The sequence below is a fragment of the Saccostrea cucullata genome, unplaced genomic scaffold (genome assembly GCF_032062105.1).
Source record: "Saccostrea cucullata isolate Sc308-1 unplaced genomic scaffold, CSIRO_AGI_Scuc_v1 ctg196, whole genome shotgun sequence".
Taxonomy (NCBI): Eukaryota; Metazoa; Mollusca; class Bivalvia; order Ostreida; family Ostreidae; genus Saccostrea; species Saccostrea cuccullata.
Genome location: NW_026933558.1, coordinates 529,795 through 542,474, shown reverse-complemented (window position 1 = coordinate 542,474; position 12,680 = coordinate 529,795). Strand labels below are relative to the sequence as shown.

Genomic DNA, 12,680 nt, shown 5'->3' with positions numbered 1-12,680 from the left:
CAAAGTCGATGAAATTGGCATACAATGTAGCATTCCATTCATTGCTCTGTTCTAAAATTTGCCTTAAGGAAAATATCTGGTCTGTGCATGATTTTCCTTTTCTAAATCCAGCTTGTTCTTTACGAAGGTATGGATCCACCACTGAGGCCATTCTGTTTAAGATGACTTTGCTGGTAACTGACGGCAACATTATTTGTGTCAGGTAAGTCACATCACCATGAGACCAACCTTCCAATCAGCTGGTGCTGTTAGTTTGCAGGATATCTGTGAGAAGTCTAGGTGCTAATACTTCCTCAGCTTTTAACATCTCTGCATGTACCTGATCGATCCCTGGGGTTTTCCCATTCTTAAGAAGTTTGATGGCATGTTTTACTTCCTGGATTGTTGGTGTATTGGTATCGATGTCCAGAGTGTCTATTCCTTCAATAATTTCAGCATGATCTGTTGATGGACATTCCTGGTTTAATACCCTTTCAAAATGATTTTTCCAACAGGTAATGTAAGTTATACATGTATATTGTATAAAATGAAGAGTTTCGCTATTGTAGTTTTTACACCATAAATCTCCGGTCGCCATTTATAAAAATGGTTAAAAAATTAGACATGTCCTCAAGTTTAAAATGCAATGCACTTTAACGCAGTTATATATTTATTTTTGTCCTAACTCTTTCGTGTGTTTTGAATATTTCATATGCGATTTTTTTCAATTCAATCGGGGGGGGGGGGGGGGTGTTGTTGTTGATTTTTTTCAGATTGAAGAAATGTTGAATAAGGTTTTTTTACTGTTAGATGAAATATCATGGTTTTTACCTTCATGTTTTTCACACTACGGCTCTCTGCACGCTATGTTCAGGCAAATCCCCCATCTCAATTTTTTAAACTGAAAGGGCGATTAAGAAGAAAGTCGAAAATAAAAAGAAAGAATATTTCCTCTTTAAAGCAAAAGCATTTCATTCACATATTTCCTTGCGGGCAAACCTCACCAGGATATATTGTATCGACATAAGAATGGAAATAACCATTGTTAATTGACAATTAATACGGCATCGATATAACTAAATGTCGAGTTGAATGCCACAGGAATTGTTTTCTTCTTTTCACGTTTAAGATTTTGGACAAATTCTGTTTCATTACGTACAAAAATAGGTCTGCTAATAATGGGGCGCAATTGGTACCCATGGGAATTCCAACAGATTGTTGGAAGCCCTGGTCTACGTGTAATATTTATATCCTCGTTTGAAATGTGAGAATGTATGCATAGTGATCGGGGTGTCCACCCGTCTAGCTGTCTGTATGTATTCGTCTGTCCGTCTGTCTGTTACGCTTTGAGGTACCCACCTCTAAACACCACTGATCAATGAAATTAAATTTTTATCTCAGTTGGACTCATTTCGGTTCTCCTAGAATAAAACATGGACTTTTCCATTATAACATATGGGATGCAGGAGTATCACTATCATTCAATTAGCTCAGTCTTCACAGTATCTGTAGTCTTCTATTAGATGCCTGCAACGTGAATCCGGAAATGAGTGAACCGTTATTGGCACGTCGTTTAGTCTCTCTTTTCAATATGGCAGCGCCCATGCATGATCATGGAGAGAAATAATAAATAAATTTCAGCTTAATTAAGTCGCGGTGCTTCTACGTTTCATGTAGAGAAGGTAAAGTATTTATTTAGAATGTTTTTAATCAGTAATTTTGTAAATTATCCATTTGCTCCAATATTTATTCTATACAATTGCATCACTATACACCTAGCTGTTAATCTTCTTGTAAAGAGAAAACACACACACCTACACTGATTTTCCATCTTATGTGATTTTCGTGAGTGTGTGTTGCAACTTTGTATAGAGCAAATGTACTATACAGCTTTACACAATGGGGGCAAATCCTTGACATACCTGTAGGCAGTGTGACTTGACCAATGCTTTCCTTGAATGATTTATTTATAAGTGCTAATATGCATGTTTAGTTTGTATTGATGCTTGTTGCTAAAAAAAATATTTTTCTCCTAACAGAGCTAGTGGTCTGATAAAACAATCTTGAAGAGAAAACATGTGAATATTTTTCTGGATTTGAAAAATTGTTTTTTTTTTTCAAGAAAATATTTTTTTTTCCAATTTTTCTTTCAGAACATACATTTAAAACTTTGTTCCACTTTGCAAGAATGAGTGAGAAAAAAGGAAAGAAACGACCAAAATCATACTACATAAAATGTGCCAACAAAAAGCCCAAGAGAGATGTGTGGAAACTAGAGGCGGGCATGAAGGGTTTTCTCATCACCTGTAATAACAACGAGAAAGCTGCTGTCAGAGAGTCCTACAATATTCTTAATGAATATGCTGACAAACTATATGGTCCAGAAAAGGTATAATTTAATATACTTCAAATAAATACAATCATGTGCCTATTATGAATTTACATGCTTCAAGAGGGTCCTTGATTGGTGAATTAACACTATAAAATATATTTTCTAAAATATCAGAAAATTTCAGATACAAATTTACTTAATTTCTACGCATTTGTTTTCTTAAAGAGTAATACAAGTAGATTGTTCACTATAATTATATTTTAATTTATTAATTTACATAGGAGACATCAGACATGAGGAATGAAGAAGACTCGGAGGAAGAAGAGGATGAAGAAGACATAGAGAAGGCCATGATGAAGGAGGTTAACGAAATCAAAGAGAAAAAGCTTACACAGAGGAGATTTCAAAATACCAACACAAAAGCAAAGAACTGCATCTTCATCAGGACTACATTGTCTGACCCTAGTCAGCTGGCTCACTCCATATTGTCCGATCTGTCAGAAACAAAGGTACAGAAATCCAGGTACGCAATCCGCCTTCTTCCCATATCCGGAAGCTGCAGAGCAGAAGAAGCTGATGTTAAAAAACTTGGGAAGGAGTTGTTTACTCCAATCTTTGAGACTCCGTATGGAGAGGGATATTCCTTTAGTATAACTGTGAAGGTCAGGAACAATAACAGGCTTGGGCGGGATTCACTTATTCCTGCCTTAGCGGGAATCATTAAGGAACTTAATCCACTGCACCGAGTCAGCCATGACAACCCAGATTTTGTCATTCTGGTTGAAGTCATTCAATCTGTGTGTTGTGTAGGCATTGTTAAAGACTTCTTCAAATTTAGGAAGTATAACTTGCAAGAAATAGTGAAGAAAAGTGTTGAAAGCAAAGAGAAATCGGAAGAATTAAATAAGGATGAAAGTGAAGATGGTGAAGATGATAAAGGTGACAGTAATGAGACTACAGAGCAAAATAAAAATCATGTTTGTGAAGAAGATACAAAAGAAGAAGAAACTGTTGACAGTGGGATAAAGAAGACTGAAGCAGAGGGTCCATCAGAAGAAGAGTGTGTAACTGAGGAATCCTCAAATACAAACTGTAAAAGTTCTGAGATCATTAATGAAGTGGATAAAACGAGTTCACAGGCGAAATCTAAAGACAATTCTGATAATGTTGGAGCAGTTCATGAATCTGACTAAAATGCATCTGCTAGTGAATTAAGTAAATGTTGAATTGTTGATACATACACTACAGTTTAATATTAATCTGGATAAATAAATTAAAATTGAATGAATATGAGCAATTTCTTATAATTTCTAATTGACTCTTAAAATATTTTTATTTGGTGTTTGTACTTCAAAGGTACTTTTTCCTTTGGTTTTGTATGTTGTTAAATGTCCTTTTCAAGAATTTATATGGAGATGCCTCACTTGCCAGTGGAGGACTGCAAATTTGACATACATATGTACTCGAAACTTTTAATAGGGCCATTGAGCAGTGAGGGATTTTTTTTCATGCGAACACCTTCTGCAACACTGGACCACAGTTTATATGTTCTCATCCAAAGGACTGGTCCTGCAGTGAATTCGAACATGCAACGAAAGGATCAGCTCCTTACCCTACAACTCTAGACTAGAGCAGTCACTCTACCCAGTGTGCTTTGTTAGCAAGTGTTTCAATGCTTATAAATATAGTTCCTCACCCTTATGACAAGAGTGCAAATGCAGAAGGGGTAAAAATTAGGGTATGCTTGAACATACAAAAGAGGGAGATGTCAGATTGCAATTGCTGCAGCTGATCACACATTGTGGACCTTTTGTCTTCAGCCCCTTTTCCCTTTGTGTTCTCATTTTGGCACTATATCACTGATTAACTCCTGCTTTTCAGGATATTCTTGATGTTTTTCTTTTGCACTCTATAATGTTGTTCTTGCTCCAGCAAGTTGTTACCCCTTGTGTACTTGTTTCCTCACTTTAGGGTAAGAGAGCTGGGTGGTGGTTAACTTTTTAAACTGAATAACTCATTTGATAAGATATTAATTTATTTTAATACTAAGAATATGTAATATTGACACAACAAACAGATAAAGTATATACAGATCTGATAGTGTAAATAGATATACAAATATATATCCACAAGACTTTCAAGATCAAGCGTCTAGAACTATCACACAATCACAAATGATTCATCACGCACTTGCACGAATTCATTTAAGTACGAATTGACTGAACTTTGCACACCGGAAGTGTCAGTTTCTAACAGAAAACAAAGTTTGCGTTTTGCCTCTTTGGTGTGAAAATGTATACTAAAGCAGAAATAGATTTAGAGATACACTCTGATAAGGTGAGTTGGTTTATACTATGTTTCCCAATTAATTTTAGATATTTGACATTCTGAAACTATGTCTCTGCAAAAGAGCACTCGGGATCATACATGTAGTTAGAATAGCCTGTGTCTCGGGACAAGCCCTCACCACAGTTAGAATACTTCCTCTATACTTGCAATGTAGCAAATCGACGCGAATCCGCTCCGAAATGATTTTGAAGAATACAAAAGGGGTTGGGTTGAAAATAACTACCAAATTATTCAAATCAAACCTTTTTGATGTTGTAGAAGCCTTTTATCCCCAAAAATAATCCAAATGAACTTAATGAAGATGAAAATTCAACTTATTTTCTCAACGGTTTTTATCGCTTCAAATTTACCTGCCATGTTTACATTAGGAACTCTCTGTATTGTTCCTTGTAAATGCACTGAGTACAAGTTATCGCCCGTGTTTCTTTTGCTACATTACAAATACGCGGAACAAATTCTGTCCATAGGAGAATTATCATTTTAACGATAGAAAATTCTATCTAGTGTGCACTCTGGATCACAGCCGCAACATATAAATAACATTTCTGACTCTCTGATCACAGGAGTCGGCTATTTTATAAGTGAAGTGAAAATAAATGATAAACTTTGTGACCGAAGCAGCTTCCCTTTACGATTTGAATTAATTTGCAGTTAGAATTTATATTTATTTGCAAATGACATTGTGATTGGTAACAAATCCAATATTTATTTTCTTTAGTTTGATAATAATATTTAGTCTGAATCTGTTTGCATGCCATGATGATGATATAATTTAATTTATTTAATTTTCCTACAGGTGTTTGGTTTGCTTAGTGCTGAAGTGAAGATAATTCCAGATCTGGAGGAGGAAGAAATACAGAAATTTGTTCAACAATCAGGAATAACATTGGTCAAACAGGTGGAAAGTGACAGTTACACAGTCCATGGAAGCTGGAAGTCACTCCAGAGAGCAAGAGCTTATTTGGTACATTATCTCTAGTCTAAATACTAGTAAAACAATACCTCTTACAGTACTTTATGAAATTAATTGTCTTATTAAACTTTCACCATGTTACATTAAGATGAATTCACTATTAGATTTTTTCCAATGCATTCATGATTGCATTTATACATAATTCCTTAAATTTACTTTGTGTGTGTTTTCTTTCTTTAATTAAAAATGAAATTAAATTGACTAATTTTTAATATATTGACTTATGAAACTAAAGGAGAAGAATTGTGATACAGATGTAATTACAGTATTTCAAACATTCCAAAGTAATTCATACATGTCTACTTATTCTGTTTAGGATGTTAAATTTAAAGAGACAGAACCAATACACAATACTTTGAATGAAGTTCAAGAGAAAATGACATGTGGTAAAGGTGAGTTCAAATGAAAAATAATTAACTATACAGTTGCATTAAATATGTGCATTTGGCATCCTCTAATTTATTGTTTTAGTTACAGAGTATATAATTCATTTACTATTTCTTTAATTTCATATCTACCCGATACTTTATTAGAATAAGGCATAGAAATGAGAATTGCTGTAATGAAGGACTATATCCATGAAATGCTGTTGCTGAGAAATTACAGATAAATGTAGCAGATTATTCAATCTAATTAAAATTATATCCCTTTGTTCCCACTATAGAGTAGTTCAAAGGTGCTAAGTTTTATTAGCTTGGCAGATGTTTTAAGTAATAAGAATACAATGTAAGGTTTATACCTGTCCTTTTATTTTTTTTAAATTCAGCTCAACAAATTGAGAATATTGCTCTCTCATGTTAAAGTTTTTTTGAGTAGATACTTTATTTTCAAATTATCTTTAAGCTAGATCTGCACTTAGCCTGTATGCTTGTTGCATGTAGCATGTCTCTCACAATAAATGACCTGTTAATGCTCTAGATTAATAAGAAAAAAGCTAAAGTCATCTTGATTATAAACACATTTCATATTTTTGTAGATGACATTGAACATAAAGTCCATGACGATGACACTAGGGAGGAATCATGTGACCAGAGTGATGAAGGTCCTGGAAGTCCGAACAATGAACAGGAGGAAACAGAGGAGGAGGAGGAGGTCAAAGATTTCCAGTGCAAAGATTGTAAGGAAAAGTTTCAATTATTCTCTTGCTTAGAAGACCACAATCAAGAGAAACACAGTCTTTTTACATGTGACATTTGCTTGAAGACATATGCAAAGAAAAGATATGTACAGCAACACAAAAAGAGACATACCCAAGAGAAAAAGTTTCAGTGTGTCCTGTGTGGGTTTAAATTTTTCGAGCAGAGCAAATTGAAAAGTCACATGGAAACTCACAAACCTGTAACTGAAAGGGAACTTCCCTACAAATGTAGTTTGTGTTTGAAACAGTTTCACAACCGGACGGGATGGACAGAACATATGAACACACACACAGGGCAAAAACCTTTCAAGTGTTCAATATGCAATGCAGAATTTGCTCACAGCAGTGCATTAAAAAGACATGAAGTTTCACATGGACCATATAACCCAGTGAAATGTGATTTCTGTGAAAAGAAATTTAGGTATCCTGACAAATTGAGAGCTCATATGATTCTGCATACAGGTGAAAAGAAATATGCCTGTCAGTGTGGGAAAATTTACACCACATCAAATTCCCTGAAACGCCATCAGCAGACTTGTAGTGACGCTTGTCAAGTGTTAACCCAGAAAGTCTGTGTTTACCAAGCACCTGCCACCCAGGATATTGTGTACATGTGTGGCTTATGTGAAAAACAGTTTGATTCTCTGGAGAGTGCCGAGTCACATGTTTGTAGTTGTTGTCAATAAATTAATATTTATATACAATATGCTAGTATATTGTATTGTTTGTTTTTGTTTATTAAAATTTTTATGATTTTGTTTTATGCATGTATTTCAATTTGAAATTTCTGATACAATGAACTGGGGGAATTAAAGAATTTATTAAAGTATATACAAATTGTATAACAAATTTGTATGGTAATAAACATTTTTTCCTTTAGTTATGACTACTGAATATGTTCAGGAAAGTCAATTTGCCTCTTCGATAGAGCTAGTACTAAAGTTTCTGATAAACTGATTCATGAAATATATTCTATGTCAGCACCCGAGGTTAAAGTAGTTGGAGCAAATTTTTGAAAATTATTGTAATGCACTATATTCATCCAAGTTGGATGGATGATGTATCTAGGGGGCTTAGTTTGTTTCACTGACACACACAATCAACTATGCTTCAAATTCTGGAACTGATGCACATTCTCAAGATGAACAATCAAGTATATGTTGAAAAAGCAGATCCATTGTAAAGTATATCTGTTGGTCGAATTGTGACAAATTTGCATTTATGAAGCATATAGGAATGCATACTGCCGTGATACTTTGAATGCTGGATCTGATATCATTTGACAGTGTCCATGATAAAGTTGTAAGAGCTGTTCCATTCCCAACTAACTACATGTACTAGTATAAAAGGCAAAACTTTCATTGACAATACATCTATGTATGAACACTATACACATCCTTGAAACAGATGCTGGATCTGACCTATTTATATTTTTTAATTAGGGGCAATGTTCATTCCAGTGTATTTAAATGTCTACCTGGCCCAGACTTTCATGGATGATGGCATCATGATGCATTGAGGGATGCAAACCATCAGACTTGCGTTGGATGGTGGATATGTCATATTTTCTTGATGAGTACAAAATTACATGTACATGTATAAAAGCCTGCAAAACTATCATTAATGAACTTGCATCTGTAGTTATTCATCTAAAGATGATATATACCAGGCATAGCTTTCAATTCTGTATGTGACCTGCATTTTATGGATGATCATGAGTGACCAAATTATTTCTTTTAAAGATCGAGTTCATTCCCTTAAATATGCATAACCATGCAAAGTTGCTTGGATTAATGTCTGTTAATCAATTTCAAATGAAACGCTAACAAAATGATTTACTTTGATGAAGACAAGTGTAACGACATACTTTCAAAATGCAATTTCATTTTGCAGAGTGTAATGAAACATTAATAAAACACTAACATTGTCTTAATGAAACATTAGCAAAATACCATGCCACCCCCATCCTGTAAAGTGTTGCACTGATGTTTCATTAGTTAAATGCAACACTTTCAAAATGTACAAATAAAATATAAAAGTATGTTTTGGTAGGGTTTTGAAGATATTTTGAAAGTATTTTGTTAGATTTCTTTTCCATTTGGGTGTGACCTACATTTTATGGATGAGTGACCAAATTATTTCTTTTATTTTTTTGTTGAAAATTTAATACATACATATACATGCAAATTTTTTTTTCTTCAAATACCCCCCCCCCTTTCCCTTCACTTTAAATCATATTATACAAAAGTCCATTATGTGTGGCAAGTAAAGAATTTTCCCCATGAAGAAGTCAATAAAGATTTTTTTCGTAATTGATTTTAAAGATTTTTGATATCCGGGCCCAATCTTCATGGGCATAAATAAACACATACGCGTATTTAGACATAAACGAGAGTTAGCTCCCTTTACACAGCAAACTGCATGTAAGTAAAAACAATAACAAAATCATTTCTGCTGGTAACTTTGCAATAATATCACAATACATTATGGTTTGTTATTCCTATTTACATTCATTTTCATGAGTTTGGTTTTAAAATTGTTTGTTATAGCATTTTGTGCATATAATTTTTGTTGACAAATACTCGAAATATCATGTAACTGGAAAGGGTAAATCTAGTTCTAAACTGCAGATGAGTAATGCACTTTACATCATCATCATGAATTTTGAGCTCATTTGAATATTAACAGGCTAATTATGATGTTTGTTTTATTTTCAGATACTGTGAACATGTCAGTGAAGTAGCTGGGTCCATTTAGTTACTACATTTCAACAAAATGGGGGATGAAGCAGCTAAAAATGTGGTGGAACCAGCCTACTGTAAGCCTTATATTCATACTAGTAAAATTAAAATTAAAATTAATGAAAATAAAAAGTTCAACTCGTGTTGAGCGTGAGTTTGCTTCATATGCATATGCAAAAGCAATGCACCTTTTCTTGCAAATGACAAATATTCTTAAAATTTGCGAAGTTCGACATTTTGACTAGACAAAGGTTTTTGGACCTTTTTGCTTCCCATTACTGGGAGCACACTTTAAACCCTTGGGTAGCAAAAAAAAATAGGCATTTGATTAAGTACATTGTATCCACAATTTTACCCAAAATATTGTTTTACACACTGTCTGTAAGAAATCCACGAAATTTTACCATATAATTTCTAAAGAAAACTTTGAAATTTTTTTGCAAGTGTGAAAGGGCACTATTTGAAACTCTGCATAATTTCAGTGTGTGATGAGAAGAAGAAGGATGGGTTTGTCCATGTGATTGTCAGTGCTAAGGATCTGAAAACCAGCAGAACACTGAAGGGGATCAAAATCATCAAAAAGGCAGAAAACGCAGAAGTTAATGCAACATTTGAAGAAAGGTACATTATTCTATTACATGCAATGAATGTTAAATGTAGATTAATTGGCAGTAAAATTTTTAGAATGTTAGGAACTTTATTCTGAGACATTAATAAAGACTTAATTGCCATAAACCAAAACAATTTACACAAAACATTGATTAATCACTGAAGGAATAATTTGCAGCAATCTTATAAAGTATTCATTGTAATCGTAAACTATGAAGTGTCCATGTTGATTGATAAATAATATTGTATTACAGATCATTTGATCTCACAGTGAAAGGGAAGGACAGTGGAAAACTAAGTTAATTTGCAGGAAAATGTTACCAAATAACTTATTTATGAAAACAAAACACGGGGACACCAGCTTACATTGTATGAAATTGTTATTGCAATGCTTTGATAAAAGTTTACACATTTATGTGAATAGAATTTGATGAAAAAATTATAGTTTATCATGAAGATTTAACTGTTTGTTTCCAATTTACTAGTAAAAAAGTGACATAAAACTTGTCAACTTCCTTATTCTAAACTTTAAAGTCAAATAAACCACTGTAACCAGTCAAATAGTTTCTAGGGTTTTTCTATCATTTTAGCCAAACAAAAGGTCAGTGTGTTTGATGAAACATTAAGATTTAATTGCAGAAAGGTTATGACAGATGTTTTGATCTAGACAATTAATACCTTAATGCTATATGTTGCGACTCTCCAAGAGGATGCAAACTTATAAATTACACATTAATGTACCGATATACTTATTTAATTCACACATGTTCTTTGCCAGGAGTTGCTGTAGAAATAAATTTGAAACCAGTGGGAAGTTTTACAATACTAGTAGTATTTTGTGCTTTCTTAAAAAATGAATAACATGTACATGTATTATGATAATTACAGGTTGAAGATGGCAGAGTAATACTTTATCTGAATAAACTGGAAAATAAATCCTGGTATCCAGAATTAGAATCGGGGCTGGAGACTGAAGAAGAGGAAGGTTAGATCTGTATCAGGTCCAAAATTTGAAGAAAATAAACCTCTGTTCTAAGTCATCTAGTAACTGACGGTGAATTAAGACTGTTAAAATGGACATTGACTTGTTAGAACATGCTTATCTTCCACTGCCTTTAGTTCCTTGTTTCAATGTTTTATACTATTGTTTTTGGTTTTATTAATATCAACTTATGAAATGGTTATAAATATGATATTATATTAATGTTGCTGCTGTTTATAGTCACTGTACCAGTATTTTATGCTGTTAAGAGGTTGTCTTTAAAAAAAAATGTTTTACATGTACATGTATCTACATTTGTTAGTTGTTCTTAAAGGTTGTTGAAAATTTATGACTTGGTTACTAAAGATGAGACTTCAAAGATGTTTGTATTTTTCTTTTAAATTGTACCAAGGATATATAATAGTCATCTGTTTCTGTAATGTTTTTGAATTCAAATGTTATATACTACATACAGAGAGATTTTCATTCCTTTTACAGTCATCTCAAGTGAGCAAATTTAAAATGGGGCAAGCTAAAAAAAGGTGAACTCTTTAATACAACTGTGTGTGGACAAATTTAAAATGAGGCAAACTCATCTGCAGGTATGAAAGGGCAAAATAACAAGGAGCAAATTAATCATCCATGCAGTTTTTATAATTTGTTTTGAATTCTAGCTCTTCATGTAAATACACATTTCCTAGACTCCACTATATGAATTACACATATAAACTCAAGAAATTGTTTTGATAATTCTCTGTATCAAATTGAATGATGTTCTTATCAAGCAAACAACACCTTGTATGATGATGTCTTTGCTACCATCAGAAATTTGTTTACAAGTTTTGTTGTAAATTAATGCTGAAGTAATTTTGTTTTATGTTGTACAAGACTACAGCATTTTTAGCTCATTTAAGCCACTCAAATGAGATTTTTGTCAGAACAAACTTTGATCTGCATTATTCTAGCTAACTGGTTTAAATTTCATCTCTGGTTTATGAGGTCTTCAGTATTAGCAAAGTTATTTACATAAGTTGGGTGGCCAAAGGGTATTCTTTTACTTTTTGATACTTTTTTTTAATTTTGCAAGAAAATATTTTATAATTACATATATAAGAAGTGCAATAAAGTATCAAGTAGTTTCAATTCCTTTTGTTGTCATTAATGTATTTGAATGTATAGACATAGGTTATCAGAGAGTACATTCAATGATTATTGTATTTAAGTAAGACAAATTAAGCCCCACATTAACCTACATGTATCTATAGGACTTCACTTGCAATTACTTGGGAATGGACTTGTCCAAAAACTTCAAACTAGAAACTCATACAGAAAATGTAATTTGAAAGGCCTTATAGTTTCTTGTTAATGGACATATGCCCAAAACTTAAACATTGGTCACTTACTTGGAAAATGTATGTCAAATCCAGCAACCAAAGCAAGTCAAGTAGTGTGCATCCTTAGATATATCATCAGTGCAAGTTTGGTCATGGTATGACAAATGGTTACTTTAGAATGAACCTGCTCAAAAAAACTTTATCTTTGATCCTCATATGTAAAATGTAGGTCAGATCGAGTAT

General features: G+C 33.2%; 3 protein-coding genes across 3 annotated transcripts; all 3 read left to right on the top strand.

The window, feature by feature from the left end:
* The first annotated feature begins 1,611 nt into the window (after positions 1 to 1,611).
* LOC134238658 (THUMP domain-containing protein 1-like) lies at positions 1,612 to 3,604 on the top strand. The gene is made up of 3 exons (XM_062720776.1): positions 1,612 to 1,661; positions 2,133 to 2,368; positions 2,593 to 3,604. Exons 2-3 carry the CDS (start codon positions 2,168 to 2,170, stop codon positions 3,502 to 3,504), a joined length of 1,113 nt encoding a protein of 370 aa, XP_062576760.1. The 5' UTR covers positions 1,612 to 1,661; positions 2,133 to 2,167; the 3' UTR covers positions 3,505 to 3,604.
* Positions 3,605 to 4,545: 941 nt separating this feature from the next.
* On the top strand, positions 4,546 to 7,529 carry LOC134238657 (zinc finger protein 616-like). The gene is made up of 4 exons (XM_062720775.1): positions 4,546 to 4,648; positions 5,457 to 5,624; positions 5,950 to 6,025; positions 6,610 to 7,529. The coding sequence occupies exons 1-4, from the start codon at positions 4,604 to 4,606 to the stop codon at positions 7,455 to 7,457; spliced, it is 1,137 nt and encodes a 378-aa protein (XP_062576759.1). The 5' UTR covers positions 4,546 to 4,603; the 3' UTR covers positions 7,458 to 7,529.
* Positions 7,530 to 9,131: 1,602 nt separating this feature from the next.
* On the top strand, positions 9,132 to 12,246 carry LOC134238649 (uncharacterized). The gene is made up of 5 exons (XM_062720772.1): positions 9,132 to 9,194; positions 9,489 to 9,589; positions 9,995 to 10,133; positions 10,376 to 10,419; positions 11,002 to 12,246. The coding sequence occupies exons 2-5, from the start codon at positions 9,547 to 9,549 to the stop codon at positions 11,109 to 11,111; spliced, it is 336 nt and encodes a 111-aa protein (XP_062576756.1). The 5' UTR covers positions 9,132 to 9,194; positions 9,489 to 9,546; the 3' UTR covers positions 11,112 to 12,246.
* Positions 12,247 to 12,680: the final 434 nt, after the last annotated feature.

Coding starts and splice junctions, on each gene's coding strand:
- LOC134238649 (XM_062720772.1), top strand. CDS start 9,547: ATGGGGGATGAAGCAGCTAAAAATGTGGTGGAACCAGCCTACT. Junction 9,590..9,994: donor TGTGGTGGAACCAGCCTACT/GTAAGCCTTATA, acceptor GCATAATTTCAG/TGTGTGATGAGAAGAAGAAG. Junction 10,420..11,001: donor GAAGGACAGTGGAAAACTAA/GTTAATTTGCAG, acceptor ATGTATTATGAT/AATTACAGGTTGAAGATGGC.
- LOC134238658 (XM_062720776.1), top strand. CDS start 2,168: ATGAGTGAGAAAAAAGGAAAGAAACGACCAAAATCATACTACATAAAA. Junction 2,369..2,592: donor AACTATATGGTCCAGAAAAG/GTATAATTTAAT, acceptor TAATTTACATAG/GAGACATCAGACATGAGGAA.
- LOC134238657 (XM_062720775.1), top strand. CDS start 4,604: ATGTATACTAAAGCAGAAATAGATTTAGAGATACACTCTGATAAG. Junction 4,649..5,456: donor TAGAGATACACTCTGATAAG/GTGAGTTGGTTT, acceptor ATTTTCCTACAG/GTGTTTGGTTTGCTTAGTGC. Junction 6,026..6,609: donor GAAAATGACATGTGGTAAAG/GTGAGTTCAAAT, acceptor ATATTTTTGTAG/ATGACATTGAACATAAAGTC.